Genomic DNA, 14,153 nt, shown 5'->3' on the forward strand with positions numbered 1-14,153 from the left:
CCCCCCTGGGCAGCCTGGGCCAGGCTCTGGCACCCTTACTGAGAAGAAGTTTTTTCTCAAATTTAAGTGGAACCTCTTGTGTTCCAGCTTGATCCCATTACCCCTATCATTGTTTGCCACCGAGAAGAGCCTGGCTCCATCCTTGTGGCACTCACCCTTTATATATTTATATAACATTAATAAGGTCATCCCTCAGTCTCCTCTTCTCCAAACTAAAAGAGACCCAGCTCCCTCAGCCTTTCTTCATAAGGGAGATGCTCCACTCCCTTCAGCATCTTCGTTGTCCTACGCTGGACCCTCTCCAGCAGTTCCCTGTCCTTCTGGAACTGAGGGACCCAGAACTGGACTCAGTATTCCAGATGGGGTCTCACCAGGGCGGAGTAGAGGGGAAGGAGGACCTCTCTCGATCTACTAACCACTCCCCTTGTAATACACCCCAGGATGCCATTGGCCTTCCTGGCCACAAGGGCCCAGAGCTGGCTCATGGTCATGTCACCTCACATACATGATGTGCGTGATCACATCTCATCTGTACAAAGCAAACCCAGACTGCTGAACTACTCATTCATTGTCCATCCATGGAGGGAAGAACAACCTCTGTGGGTGAGAGGCCAGTGCTGCAAATGGTGGTTGTGAGGGGCCCGTCCATGATGATGCCCTGGGGCTCCTTCCATGGGGTGTCCAGTGCACAGGGGCACAGCCCAGCCCCTGCTCTGCTGGTCCTGCAGGTCTCTGGCAGGAGCCTGGCTGTGAGAGGACACTGCTGTGTGCCAGCCCTGCACACACACACTGTTCAGCTGTACACTGATGTTTCATCTGTGGCCATTTCTATAAGAATAAGCTTGAGAGAAGCTTGGCAAGAAGATATAAACCATCATGCACTGCCCAAGGAAGATCACTTTTCCTTGTGTGATCTGAGGCCAGCTCTGTTACTGAGGCCAGCTCTGTCACAGCAGTGCCCATTGCCTGTCCCTGCCTGCGCTCACAGCACTGACACGCAGCAGGACGGTGACCAAGCTGCCAGAGCACTCAGGCCTTGCACCAACACCAGGGATGAGAAGGAGAGTGTGGGAGTGGAACCAGAACAGCTCTGGAAGAACAAGCGCTGCTGCTCCCTTGCAGTGCTGCTATGATGGACTCTTTTCCCTTCCACCCATGTACACAGGAACTGTCCCTGCAACTCCAAAAGGCCTTTATTTTGTTTAAATACACACAGATCATGGCTCCTCATTTACAAAACCAGTGGTTATAAAATAAAGGCAGACAGTGATTAGGAAAGGGGATGACATTATCACAACAAAACCAATGTCAATAACAACAGAAAACAGAGATGAGAGGCTGAACCTGTAAACAGTTACATTAAAACTGCTAAGTAGAAGCAGATGGGCAATTTATTGCTTCAGAAAACACTAAGATGTGAGTTTCCACACAGCATCCTTGAGCTGCTGGTTCCTCATGCTGTAAATGAGGGGGTTCAGTGCTGGAGGCACCACTGAGTACAGAACAGACACCACCAGATCCAGGGATGGAGAAGAGATGGAGGGGGGCTTCAGGTAGGCAGACATGGCAGTGCTGAGGAACAGGGAGACCACGGCCAGGTGAGGGAGGCAGGTGGAAAAGGCTTTGTGCCGTCCCTGCTCAGAGGGGATCCTCAGCACGGCCCTCAAGATCTGCACATAGGAGAATAGAATGAAAATAAAACACCCACATACTATGAAGAGACTACCCACAATAAGCCCACGTTCCCTGAGGTAGGAGTGTGAGCAGGAGAGCTTGAGGATCTGGGGGATTTCACAGAAGAACTGGCCCAGGGCATTGCCCTTGCACAGGGGCAGTGAAAATGTATTGGCCGTGAGCAGCAGAGCATTGAGAAACCCAGTGGCCCAGGCAGCTGCTGCCATGTGGACACAAGCTCTGCTGCCCAGGAGGGTCCTGTAGTGCAGGGGTTTGCAGATGGCAACGTAGCGGTCATAGGACATGATGGTGAGAAGAAAATACTCTGAACCAAGCAAGAAACAAAAAGAGAAGACCTGGGCAGCACATCCTGCATAGGAAATGACCCTGGAATCCCACAGGGAGTTGGCCATGGATTTGGGGACAGTGGTGGAGATGGAGCCCAGGTCGAGGAGGGCGAGGTTGAGCAGGAAGAAGTACATGGGGGTGTGGAGGTGCTGGTCCCAGGCTACGGTGGTGATGATGAGGCCGTTGCCCAGGAGGGCAGCCAGGTAGATGCCCAGGAAGAGCCAGAAGTGCAAGAGCTGCAGCTCCCGTGTGTCTGTGAACGGCAGGAGGAGGAACTGGGTGATGGAGCTGCTGTTGGACATTTGCTACCTCCAAGCATAGGGCACTGTTACAGAGGGAAAAGACAGTGAGATGTTAGGGGAGGCTTCTCTGAGCAGAGTCGAAATAATTTCTCATACACCCGCCCATTGTTCCACGCCCCCTTGTCCTTTTCCAGACCTTCCCTCAGCTCGGTGTCTGAGCCCTGGGTGGTGCTGGCTGGAGGTGCCGTGAGGAGCAGGGCCTGTGCCCGCTGATGCTGAGGAGTCAGCCCTGCTCTGCAGCAGTGGGGTCATGGGAACGGGGGGCAGGGGTCAGTCCTGGGGTTCAGCTTTGTCACATGAAGCTGCTCCTGGTCCAGAAACACCTGTCAGCATCTGCACTCCCAGGGATAAGGAAATGAGATGGCAGAAGGCAGCTTGAGAGGTTTGGGGTTTTTTACAGCTCCTTCTGCCCTCCCACCCTGGGGAATGTTCTTGGATGTCAGAAACCATCAGCATTTCTGCTGCACTCAGGGAGAACAGAGCGAGTCCTGCAAGACCAGAGGGTGCCTGTGGCTCAGTGCAGAGTGAGGGCAGCTGCTCTGTCCCTCTGTCTTGCTCCAGCTGCCCTGGGCTGGCACCTTTCTGAGATGGAGCCTGATCACACTCCCATGTTACCCTGAAAAGCCACCAGGCACTGCTGAGGGCAGAGGGATCCACCTCAGACCATGACAGGTCTCACCCTTTCCTAAGGTCTCAGCACCCAACGTTTAGCCCAGGACACACTCAGCTCATTCCCCAGCCCCACAGACTGCATTGCCCACAGCCCACAGGTCAGAGCAAAGCTGGGACACGTGTGCCCATGGACACACCTGCAGGAAAGGACCCACAAGATCAGGCTGTGACTCTGCAGCTGAAACTGCCATCCCCAGAGACCCTGACAGCAAGAACAAGATCCCAACAGCAGTGACCCAGAGCAGGGCAGCAAGAAGGAGAATGCGGTGAGGGTGGGTGTGAGAGAGGCCAGGGCAGAGGCAGCCGGGCACTCAGACAGCGTCACCCTTCCCCAGCTGTGCAGCACCTCCCAGACACCAACACTGCCGGGCAGCTGCTCTCAGCCCCTGTGCTCTGCAGAGGAACTGGAGCTCTGGCTGCACAGGAGCTGCTTCATGCCTTGGAGCCCCCGGCCCTGAGGGCAGAGGCTTTGCTGGGTGGGACAGGAGGCCAGGGGGCTGCTCACAGGAGGGATCTGCACTGAAGGGGATCACAGGGACTTTTCTCTGTTCTCCCTCCCATAACCATTCCGGGTTTGGTTTCCTCTCATTTCTGATCATTTCCCTGCTGCCTGGAGATTCTCCCCTGGGAGGTGTTTCCCTGTCCATGTCTCTTCCCTGTCAGTGCTCACAGACCATCCCACCCCCTGTGCCCTCCCCCTGGCCCTACAGATCCTGCCTGTTCACAGGGCACTGCCTGGGGGCATCTTCCTGTTTGCAGGCTGGAAAACAGGACAGGTCAGATTAAGTGTAAGGTGTCCAGCCAAGGTGATGCTGGTTCTGCATAGGCAGAGGAGAGGCAAGGCATGCCAGGATTCACCTGAAGACCTACTGCAGTTCATGTGTCTCAAGTATTTGTTTAAAATTAAGAACGGCCTTAATCACCACCCATTCCCCAGAGTAGGAGACTGCAAACACAGATTCAGGGAGGTCCCTTATCTTTGTAGTACTCTTTGTCTTCTTCTTCTCCTTGAAACTCCTCTTGTCAATATTCTGGAATGAGCTGGAGCTGTGAGCAGCCCTGACCCACGGAGAACCCAGCAGCAGAAGGACCCTGCCCTGCCGGGGGTCGCTCATCCCCCCACATCTTCTCCCCTCAGTGTTGCTGGGCTCTCCCGGGCAGGCTGAGCGCTGACCCTGGCAGGCGGCAGAGTCCCTGCCCGGCACAGCCCTGGGGTGTAGGGACCCTGCTCTGCAGGACAGCCCTGGGCACCCCTGCCTGCACATTTACATTTACACCCCACAGCCACCCTGGGGAGAACGCAGCATTCACGTCTTGTCACTCTGACAGTGCAGAAGGCAATCCCTGCTCTGCAGCACATCCTCTCCTCTGATCAGAGAATCTCTGAGAGCTGTACTTACATCTCTCGCAGGCTCTGCAATGTGACAGCTTTCTGAGATCCTACCATGATTTGCAGATGCAATGCCCTGCAGCCACAGGCTTCATATCTGAGAGGATTTCATTTCCAGTGAACTCTCAGCATCCTCCCACCCCAGACTGCGTTTCCCTCTCTGTGCCTGGCTCCTGTGCCCTCGGTGCTGCAGGCAGAGCCCTCAGCCCTGCTGCGTGTGCAGAGGAGCTGCTCCTGGGCAGAGCTGTCTCTCTGCAGCGCTGCCACTGCCATGAGCTCCCTGTGTCCCAGGAGCCCAGCCCAGCTCAGCAGCACAGGAGCAGCCCTTGATGTCCCTTTCTCTGTCCCCTCTGGGCTCCTTCCAGGTGTCCCTGGGGCTCCAATGGCACAGCTTCGAAGTTGAAGTAATCAGTGATGCTGGTTCTCTCTCCTCTTCAGAGACACTTCTTTCCAGCATTGTACTTTTCTTTTTAAAAAAATAAATCGGTTTGATTTTCTTCTCCCATCATTAGACAGGACACCGGGAATATTACAGCAAAGGATCTAATTTCTGCAAACTGGGGAAGGAATATCCTCAGTTAAAGGAATTTAGGCATTTTATTCTGCTTTTACACTCCCAGGTCTAGAGAGACATTCATGAGTCTTTGGCCATGTCATGTCTGTGCTCTGATTCAAAGCCTTTGCACACATGGGCTCTTGGACACTTGGTACCAGGTTTCTTGTGGCAGGTCAGAGCTGGGCTGGTGCCACAGCTGAGGTGGCTCAGCCCAGATGTGAGGCAATGTCCTCAGCCAGGGACCTGACTGGAGGAGCTGGAGCTGTCAGTGCTGCAGACAGAGCTGTGACACGGATGGAATGAACTGCCAGGCAGGGTGGCAGGAGTGAGTTCATCTGGTCTGCAAGGACAGCAGCTGCCAAGCACAGCAACAGTCCAGATCAAAGCTCAGTCTAAACATGTAAAGAGGTTTACGCAGGGTGGACTGTGCCTGTCCATCCTCTTTGCTTTCTGTGAGGAAACGAAAGGGTTGCTGGATGTGGGGACAATAGTTATGGTATTTTACTTGCAAGTCAGCAAGGCATCCATCATCATCCCCTGCAATAATCACATGTCCAAGGCAGGATATTATGGTCTGCTTTGATGTTCAAGTAAATGGCTATAAAGCAAGCTGGATGGTTGGGCTTGGAAGGACAGTATGTAAAAGGAGAAACTTTCCAGTCCTGAGGACAGTCCAGCACTGGAAGCTGTTTCCCAGGAGTGCGCACCCACTCTGTCCCAGAAAGTGACCAAGATGTGTTTGGATAAAGCCCTGAGCAATCTGGTCTGACCCTGCTGTGAGCAGGAGGTTGGTCAGGACACCTCCTGAGGTCCCATCCAGCCTGAATGATGTTGTCCTCTCAGGTTCACCCTGAGCACAGGAATAATTCACATGAGGTGCAAGGCTGCTTTACAAGTGCCCCCAAACAGCCCTGACCACAACTTTTGCATCCTTTTTCTTTTGCCCTGACCCAAAAAAGCACCAGGAAGAAGCAAGAAGCTCAAGGTCTCTTCTGAAGAGCGGGAGGCCTGAGCAGCTGTGATTTGCCACGTGTAGGTGTGGGAGAGGGTCAGGGCATGTCAGGGAGAAGCAATGAGATGGCTGATGGCTTCAGTGAACCCTTCCCGCCATGTCTGAGCCCAGAAATGGAAAGCAGTTGATGTCTGCAGGTGGAGGAGGAACAGGAGGAAGATTTTCCTGGGAATACGGAAGGAAGAAAGGCCTCTCTTGGGCTAATCATGTATGGCAGTGCCATTTGCATGCTGTGGGCATGGCTGTGCCTGGGAGATGGGGAACGGCTGCTGCTGGGGTGGCTGTGCTCAGTCATGGCCCATGAGCTGACCCTGCTCTGCTCCTCTCTTACACTGCCCACACTTGGATGGTCCTCAGGAATCATCCATGAACCTGGTGGATCCATAAACTTCCTGGAGTGATGGGCTATGGATCCAAATAGAGGATTCAAGCAAGTGTGGGACTGGGACATTGAGGTGACTGGTGACCATTGCCAGGTGTATGAAAGAAGCTGGATGAGTTGTGAGGAACTCACAGGCATTTCCAACTCCACAGAACACCAGAGCCTTGCAGTTAAAGCAACAGCACTTGACATAAACACCACCCCCAAAACACAAAACACTCACACTGACCACAGGAAAAGCCTTGAAAAACATTGGAGAAAAATCTACCAGGTCCCAGGGGTCATGGCTCAGCCATTCTGGTGATGAACAAGCATCAAGGGCTGACATGGCATCAGAGCCACCTCCACATGGCCCTCACCGCCTGGAACCAGTGTCTCCAAGTCTTGCCTTCACCAGCCTCCAGGGACAGGGACCTGCACTGGTTGTTTCCTTCACAGCTGTGTCAGTGATGGCCCTTCATGGGGTCCAAACACCCTCAGAAACTTGGGGTTTACTTCTTCCTTTCACTTCATTAGAGGTTTGTTCATTCTCTCAGTAGCTGCAGTTCAGGATCGTGGCAGCAGAGGGCTCACTAACATCTAAAATGCTCTTACAAGCCAAGGCTCTGTGCATCATTATCCTAAAGGCTTCAAGTCTGGTGTGGATGATTAGGGAGATTTCAGGAATAGCCAAACAGAGAGCATTTGCAAAATAAATAGCAATAAAGCCACATTTATTCTATTTCCTTCCCTTCTCACCCTTCCCTCCCTTTCCAGAACAGGTGGTATCAGCAGACTCCAGTTCATATCGATATGGAGCGTCTCCTGATAAAGACTGAATATGTCAGAAAAGTGGGTGCCTAAATCGGCATGTGAATCAGGAGACAGGCCAGGACACCTCAAGAGGAGTCACACTCCTCTGGACCAATAGGTGGGTGTCCCTGGCAGTCTCAGGTGCCACAGCACAGCGATACTTGTGTTCAGGAGCTGGTCAAGAGACCCATCTCCTGTTCTGTAACGGTGTCTGAGTTTGCTCAGGTCACCCCTGACTTGAGCCCCATCCACTGCTGGGTGTTCTCCAGACTCCTGCCTTCAGGAACAAAGGCCCAGGAGACCTTGCTGGTGAAGATGGAGGCAAAGAAGCCATGAAGAACCTCAGTCCTGTCTGATTCTACTCTTACGAAGTTCAGCAGCAGGCCCACGTTCACCCTGTCTATTCTCTTACTGCAAGTGAAGCTCTGTCAGCTCATCTTGCTGCCATTCCTGTGCAGGTATCAAGTCCAGGGCAGCTTTGGCATCATCCCCACATCCATAGACAAGGTTTCTAAATTCCCACTTTGCAGCTTCCCCTGCTCCCACCTCCGTGTGCTGCCTTATTGCCCTGGAGCTCCATCAGTGCAGATGAGCAGCCTCACAAGATAAATGCTTCTGTTCAGGGGTACTTGGAGAGATCATTTTTGTGCTGGGAGCAGCCTGTCCTGTAAGGATTATCAGATTTCCTGAGCTCCTTCACCCTTCAGATCTACTTCCATGGCACCATGTTACCCACCATCCCCCAGTATGTCAAAGTCTCCTCCTCTGGATTCTACCAGCCTGTGCTCTGCTGCTGGCCTTCCTCCCTCCCCTCTGGTGCCTGGGACCCCACTGTGTCCTGGTCACAACAGCCAAGGTGGACACTGATGTTCACATCCCTCACCAGCTATTCCTTGTTTCCCAGTTCCAGATCCAGTTGAGCATCACTCTCATTGGCCCACAATGCAGACACGTTAAGCAGTTGGCCCAAGATCCTTTGGACTGATGGCACTTGCCACTTTGCCAGGCCAGCTAATGTCAGAGCAATTACAGTTCCCCATAGGAACCTGCTCATTGACTGGTGACTTCCTCATGTTGCTGACAGAAGATCTTGTCCATTTCTTCTACATGATCATGTAGTTTGCAACACCCAACACATTGTCACTCTCTATTGGGTTTACATGACAAAGTCTTGGAACTGGGGGTAGGTGTGGGTGTGCTACAGTTGTCACCTCTCTGGGAAGACAACAGGAGTTTGCCCAGTGTCAGACAGAGGGGATTTCAGCTGCTCCAAGATGGACCCACTCCTTGCCAAATCTGAGCCACTCAGTGATGTTGGCACCACCTCTGGGATATTGTATTTGAGAAAGGGTAAAAAACGCTGCACAACAGCAGGTGGGAGAGAGGAGGGAGGAGATGGGAGAGAAAAGCTCTGCAGACACCAAGGTCATATCCCATAGGACCCAAGCAGGTCCCTCAGCAGGCCAAAGCTTGCTCTCCTGAAATCCTGCTCTTGGCCTTGTTCTCATCTCCCAGGAGCCTCAGCTCCACTTTCCATCCCTGACTGTTCCATCCTGACCAACTCTTTCTGGTTTGTAAGTGTGAAGTCCCACAGGGCACCTCACCCCACTGACTCCTCAGTCACCCATGTCAGGAAGATGTTGTTAATGAGCTCCAAACCCTCCTGGATGGCTGGTACCTTGCAGATATTGGGATATCTCAGATTTGCCACGAGGACACAGCCTGGAAACATGAGGCTTCTTTCATTTGTCTGAAGGAGGCCTCATCTCATTCCTCTTCCTCATCAGTGAGTGTATAGGTGTCCAGTCACCTCAACATTGCCCATGTTGTTCTGCCCTCTCATGCTGACTCCTCAACCTTCAGCTGACATTGTCTGTCCCCAGGCAGAGCTCCACGCATTCCTGCTGCTCTCTCATATGAAGGGAAACTTCCCCTCAAAGTCCAGACCTCTGACATTTTGAGTATCAGACGCCCAAGGCCCCACAGTTTCTCCAGAAGATGGTATTTGTAGTGCCCTTCAACTCCACATCCTGGTATCTTGGGAGAGAAATCCTTATCAGGATAAACCGTCTGCACGCAAACATTATGAGCTGAACAAATAGAGCTTCAGTCAAGGGAGAGTGCAGACCTTGAGACAATCTGGTGTTCACCCATCAGAAAGCTCTAAAGATTTAAAAAGGGAAGTGACCAGTTCTGTATCGGGGCAGGAGAACAACCCCATCCATCAGGACAGAGCAGGACCTGACACGCTGAGCAGTGACCCTGAGGAGAAGGGCCTGGGCACTACAAGGTCCCCACACCAGCCCGTGGTGCACGCTCACCATGAACAAGGCAGCTGCACACGGGGCTGCATGAGGAGGAGCGTGGGGACCCAGACACCTGCAGTTCTCGTCCCATTCGGTTCAGCACTGGTGTGACCCACACACACGGGTGTGTGCCAGTGTGCGGCTTCCCAGTTTGGAGCAGCAGGGAGGAACTGCAGAGTGCAGGGCTGTGCCAAGGCAGGTTCAGCACCTTGTGCACATGGTGTGGGGTGCTGAGGGACCTGGGCTGCTTTGGCCCCGCAGCGCTGGGGAGGCTGCAGCAGTGCAGGAGTAGCCTGAGAGTGCTTGAAGGGCGGTTTCAGAGATGGTGGAGGTTTCTGCATAGTGGGAAAGAGCTTGAGAAAGAAATAATGGCCCAAAGTGCAGCTGGGGAGGTCCAGGCTGGACATGAGCAGAAAGGAATGTGATGGAAGGGCAGTGCTGTGGGGGAGCAGGTCAGCAGAGGGTGTCTGCATCAGCCCAAGGCTTTGTGCTTCAAGGACCAGCTGGGGAGGATGGAGAGATCTCAGCAAAGGAAGGAAGATGCTCAGACTTGTCCCGCTGATTAATGAAACACATCCAGGTTTACTGACCATCAGAGATACCTTTACTTTGCTTTTCCTGAACTGCCATCTCAGCCTCCAGTTTTCTGCTCTAACTGACCGTGGGGTCAGTTCCTCACTAGTGTTTCTCAGTGGGACTGATTAACATTACAAGAAACTTTGGAGTCTGAATCTAACTTTGAATTCTTGAGAAGTTTCTTCAACTCCTCCAGGGTCTGAGGTCCATGGACTCAGCACCAAACCCACCAGAGGGGTCATTAAAGCACCTTGGGCTGCTCCTGTGCTGCTGAGCTGGGCTGGGCTCCTGGGACACAGGGAGCTCATGGCAGCGGCAGCGCTGCAGAGAGACAGCTCTGCCCAGGAGCAGCTCCTCTGCACACGCAGCAGGGCTGAGGGCTCTGCCTGGGGATCTCGGGAGACGAGCAAGGCACAGAGAGATTAAAGGTGGTCAGGACTGGGAGGATGACTGAGAGCTCACTGGAGGAGAAACCTTTGCAGCCCTCGCCATGGTAAGTCTCTGGGTGCAGGGCAGTGCAGCTGTAGCTCCTGGAGGCATCTCCTGAAACTGGCACAGGCACAGCTTGTGGGGTCTGTAAGGACGGGGCTCTTGTCCGGCCATGTTGAACAGCTGTGAAGCCGGGTGAGCACCCAGGGGTGCCCAGGGCTGTCCTGCAGAGCAGGGTCCCTGCACCCCAGGGCTGTGCCGGGCAGGGACTCTGCCGCCTGCCAGGGTCAGCGCTCAGCCTGCCCGGGAGATCCCATGGCAGCAGCTGTGGGTGGAAGGAGCGACCCCCGGCAGGGCAGGCAGGGAGCTTGTGGGGTTGAAGGGGGCTGTGTGGGTCAGGGCTGCTCAGAGCTCCAGATCCCCCCACAGACATGGCAGAGGGTCCTTCTGAACAACAACATCAATACAGGAACCTCTGCAAGGGAAGGAGTCTGTGCTGTCAGTTTTTCACTCTTGGTCGGCTGGGTGTGCAGTGGGAGGTGGGGATTTATTTCTCTCTTTGGAGAAGACACTGAGAGAGGGAGAGGGAGAGGGAGAGGGAGAGGGAGAGGGAGAGGGAGAGGGAGAGGGAGAGGGAGAGGGAGAGGGAGAGGGAGAGGGAGAGGGAGCTCCTACCAGATATGCCAGGGACGGGATTTAGGAACCCCCCTGCCATCCCCTGCAGTGCAGACACATTTCCCAGTGCAACCCCTGGTCTCCTCTCCTCCCCAGCAGACCCTCTGCCCCAAAGCCATGGGGTCCAGGTCACGAGTCTCCACCTCAGCAGCTGGACCTCCAGGTGAAGGGTTCCTGGAACGGGGTACTCAAAAAAGGTGCTAAAAGTACTTGCTCTCCAGTGTCATCATGTGAGTGGCAGCAGCACAGCCGGGTCAGGAGAAGGTTCCACAGCATGCCCATCTGCCTTTCTGTCCTTGCTTTATCTTCTGGTAGCACTGCAGTGTCCTTCCCTGTTTCTCCACCTGTTTCTGGTGCTCTTGCTCTCTGGGGTTGGTGTGCGAGTGTCGGTCACTTATTGTTCTGACACCAACTCAGGGGGGTCTTGCCCCAGAGCTGTGTTGATGGAAACCAGATGACCAAGCTGCATTTTAAACTGTGATGAACTGTTTTTCCCACTTCATAGACAAAGAGAATGAGCTGAAACATCCCTCCATCAGGGAAGGGGTTTTCCATGAGAAACAACATATTTTCCCCAGAGAAGTCTCCCCTAACTTGTCACTGTCTTTCCTCCTTGCACAGGTCCTCATGCCCACAGGCAGCCAATGTCCAACAGCAGCTCCATCACCCAGTTCCTCCTCCTGCCGTTCACAGACACACGGGAGCTGCAGCTCTTGCACTTCTGGCTCTTCCTGGGCATCTACCTGGCTGCCCTCCTGGGCAACGGCCTCATCATCACCACCATAGCCTGGGACCAGCACCTCCACACCCCCATGTACTTCTTCCTGCTCAACCTCGCCCTCCTCGACCTGGGCTCCATCTCCACCATTGTCCCCAAATCCATGTCAAATTCCCTCTGGGACACCAGGGCCATTTCCTATTCAGGTTGTGCTGCGCAGGTCTTTCTGTTTTTGTTTTTCATTTCAGCAGAGTTTTATCTCCTCACCATCATGTCGTACGACCGCTACGTTGCCATCTGCAAACCCCTGCACTACGGGACCCTCCTGGGCAGCAGAGCTTGTGTCCACATGGCAGCAGCTGCCTGGGCCACTGGGTTTCTCAATGCTCTGCTCTACACGGCCAATACATTTTCACTGCCCCTGTGCAAGGGCAATGCCCTGGGCCAGTTCTTTTGTGAAATCCCCCAGATCCTCAAGCTCTCCTGCTCACACTCCCACCTCAGGGAACATGGGCTTATTGTGGTTAGTGCCTGTTTAGCATTTGCGTGTTTTGTGTTCATAGTGGTGTCCTATGTGCAGATCTTGAGGGCCGTGCTGAGGATCCCCTCTGAGCAGGGACGGCACAAAGCCTTTTCCACCTGCCTCCCTCACCTGGCCGTGGTCTCCCTGTTTGTCAGCACTGCCATGTTTGCCTACCTGAAACCCTCATCCATTTCCTCCCCATCCCTGGATCTGGTGGTGTCAGTTCTGTACTCAGTGGTGCCTCCAGCAGTGAACCCCCTCATCTACAGCATGAGGAACAGGGAACTCAAGGAGTCTATAAGGAAAGTGATGAATGTTTGCTTTTCAAAAGCAGTAATGAACTGACCTCCTGCTTCTGCATGTCACTTGTAATATAACTCATACCAGTTCAACCTGAGTTTTGTACGTTGTTTTTTTTTTTTCTTTGGTTTTAGGTATTCTTTCTTGTATTAATGCTACCCACAACCAAAATTATTTTTCATCTTATATCTGTGTCCATATCTACCTGTCTGGTGTGACCCGTTGTCTTTTTCTAAATAAGGAGCTGTACTCTCTGTGTGTATAAATGAAATAAAGGACCCCGCACTGACTTGTTTGCCCAGAATCCTCTCTCTGGGATCTCTGGGGCTGCAGGAGCCATGTCTGTGTGCTGAGGGGGAGTGAGCAGGACCCACCCTGAGCTGGGTCTTCCTCCCACCCTGACCAATGTGAATCTGTGGACTCAACCCATGGCCCTGGGCACCACAGCCCACTTGCTCTGCAGTTCGGAGCTGTATGGAGCGTGGGAAGGGGGGCAGGAACAGCTGGCCAGGTCAGCATAGCTCAGCTCTCTTGGGAAAGGGCTCTGTGGGGAGACGGGATGTTCCAGGAGAAGCATGGGGCACTGTATGTGTGCAGGAAAGACATGGAAAGAGAAACCCTTTGCTGCAGGTGGCAGCTTGGGGCAGGCAGCCCTGGCACTGGGGCAGCAGCTTCTCATGTTTAGTGTTGTTTTTTTTTTTTTTTTCGAGGGATGTTTTGTGTTCATCGTGGTGTCCTATGTGCAGATCTTCAGGGCCGTGCTGAGGATCCCCTCTGAGCAGGGACGGCACAAAGCCTTTTCCACCTGCCTCCCTCACCTGGCCGTGGTCTCCCTGTTTCTCAGCACTGCCTTGTTTCCCTACCTGAAGCCCCCCTCCATGTCCTCCCCATCCCTGGACCTGGTGGTGTCAGTTCTGTACTTGGTGGTGTCTCCAGCAGTGAACCCTCTCATCTACAGCATGAGGAACCAGGAGATGAAAGTGTCCCTGAAGAAGCTGATTCAGTCATTTTTCTGTCGGCAACAATAAGTTACCCATGTCTCTTTAGAAGTGATTTCCAGTTCATCTCAGGAACCTCCTGTGCATTGTGCATTTTATCTGTGATAACCATGTTTGTCAAGGAATTTCTTCACCCACGGCACTTCTCCAGAGCAGTGACTCAGAGGCCTGTCTACCTCTTTCTGGGGCCCTGGTACAGCTGATGTCCTGTCTCACTTCTCTGTAATACAGGTGTGGACCCATTTTGAAATCACTGTATTTCTGAAATTGGGGCCATCTTTTTGAAACACCCCACAAAAGGGGATTTCCTCAGTCTCAATATTTGGAGCTTGGGCTCTTCTTCCAAAGCTGTGGTCAGCCTGAATAAATTTCCCCCACAAGGCCATGCTGCCGTACTTGTGTTTTTCATGGCTCAGGGGAGGACTTGGGGCACCATGTTACGTCATGGTGCTGGTTTGAGTGTCCATCTGTGGGTGCTCATTGTTCCTGGAGATGGTGAA

At 53.3% G+C, this 14,153-nt stretch overlaps 1 protein-coding gene across 1 annotated transcript; it reads left to right on the plus strand.

Annotated features, from left to right (window-relative positions):
- The first annotated feature begins 11,758 nt into the window (after positions 1-11,758).
- On the plus strand, positions 11,759-13,205 carry LOC135577887 (olfactory receptor 14A16-like). Its single transcript, XM_065048001.1, has one exon. It carries the CDS (start codon positions 11,759-11,761, stop codon positions 12,698-12,700), a length of 942 nt encoding a protein of 313 aa, XP_064904073.1. The 3' UTR covers positions 12,701-13,205.
- Positions 13,206-14,153: the final 948 nt, after the last annotated feature.

The sequence above is a fragment of the Columba livia genome, unplaced genomic scaffold (assembly GCF_036013475.1).
Source record: "Columba livia isolate bColLiv1 breed racing homer unplaced genomic scaffold, bColLiv1.pat.W.v2 Scaffold_156, whole genome shotgun sequence".
NCBI classification, from domain to species: domain Eukaryota; kingdom Metazoa; phylum Chordata; class Aves; order Columbiformes; family Columbidae; genus Columba; species Columba livia.

Bases quoted from the DNA above. Each gene is read 5' to 3' on its own strand.
- LOC135577887 (XM_065048001.1), top strand. From the start codon at position 11,759: ATGTCCAACAGCAGCTCCATCACCCAGTTCCTCCTCCTGCCGTTCACA.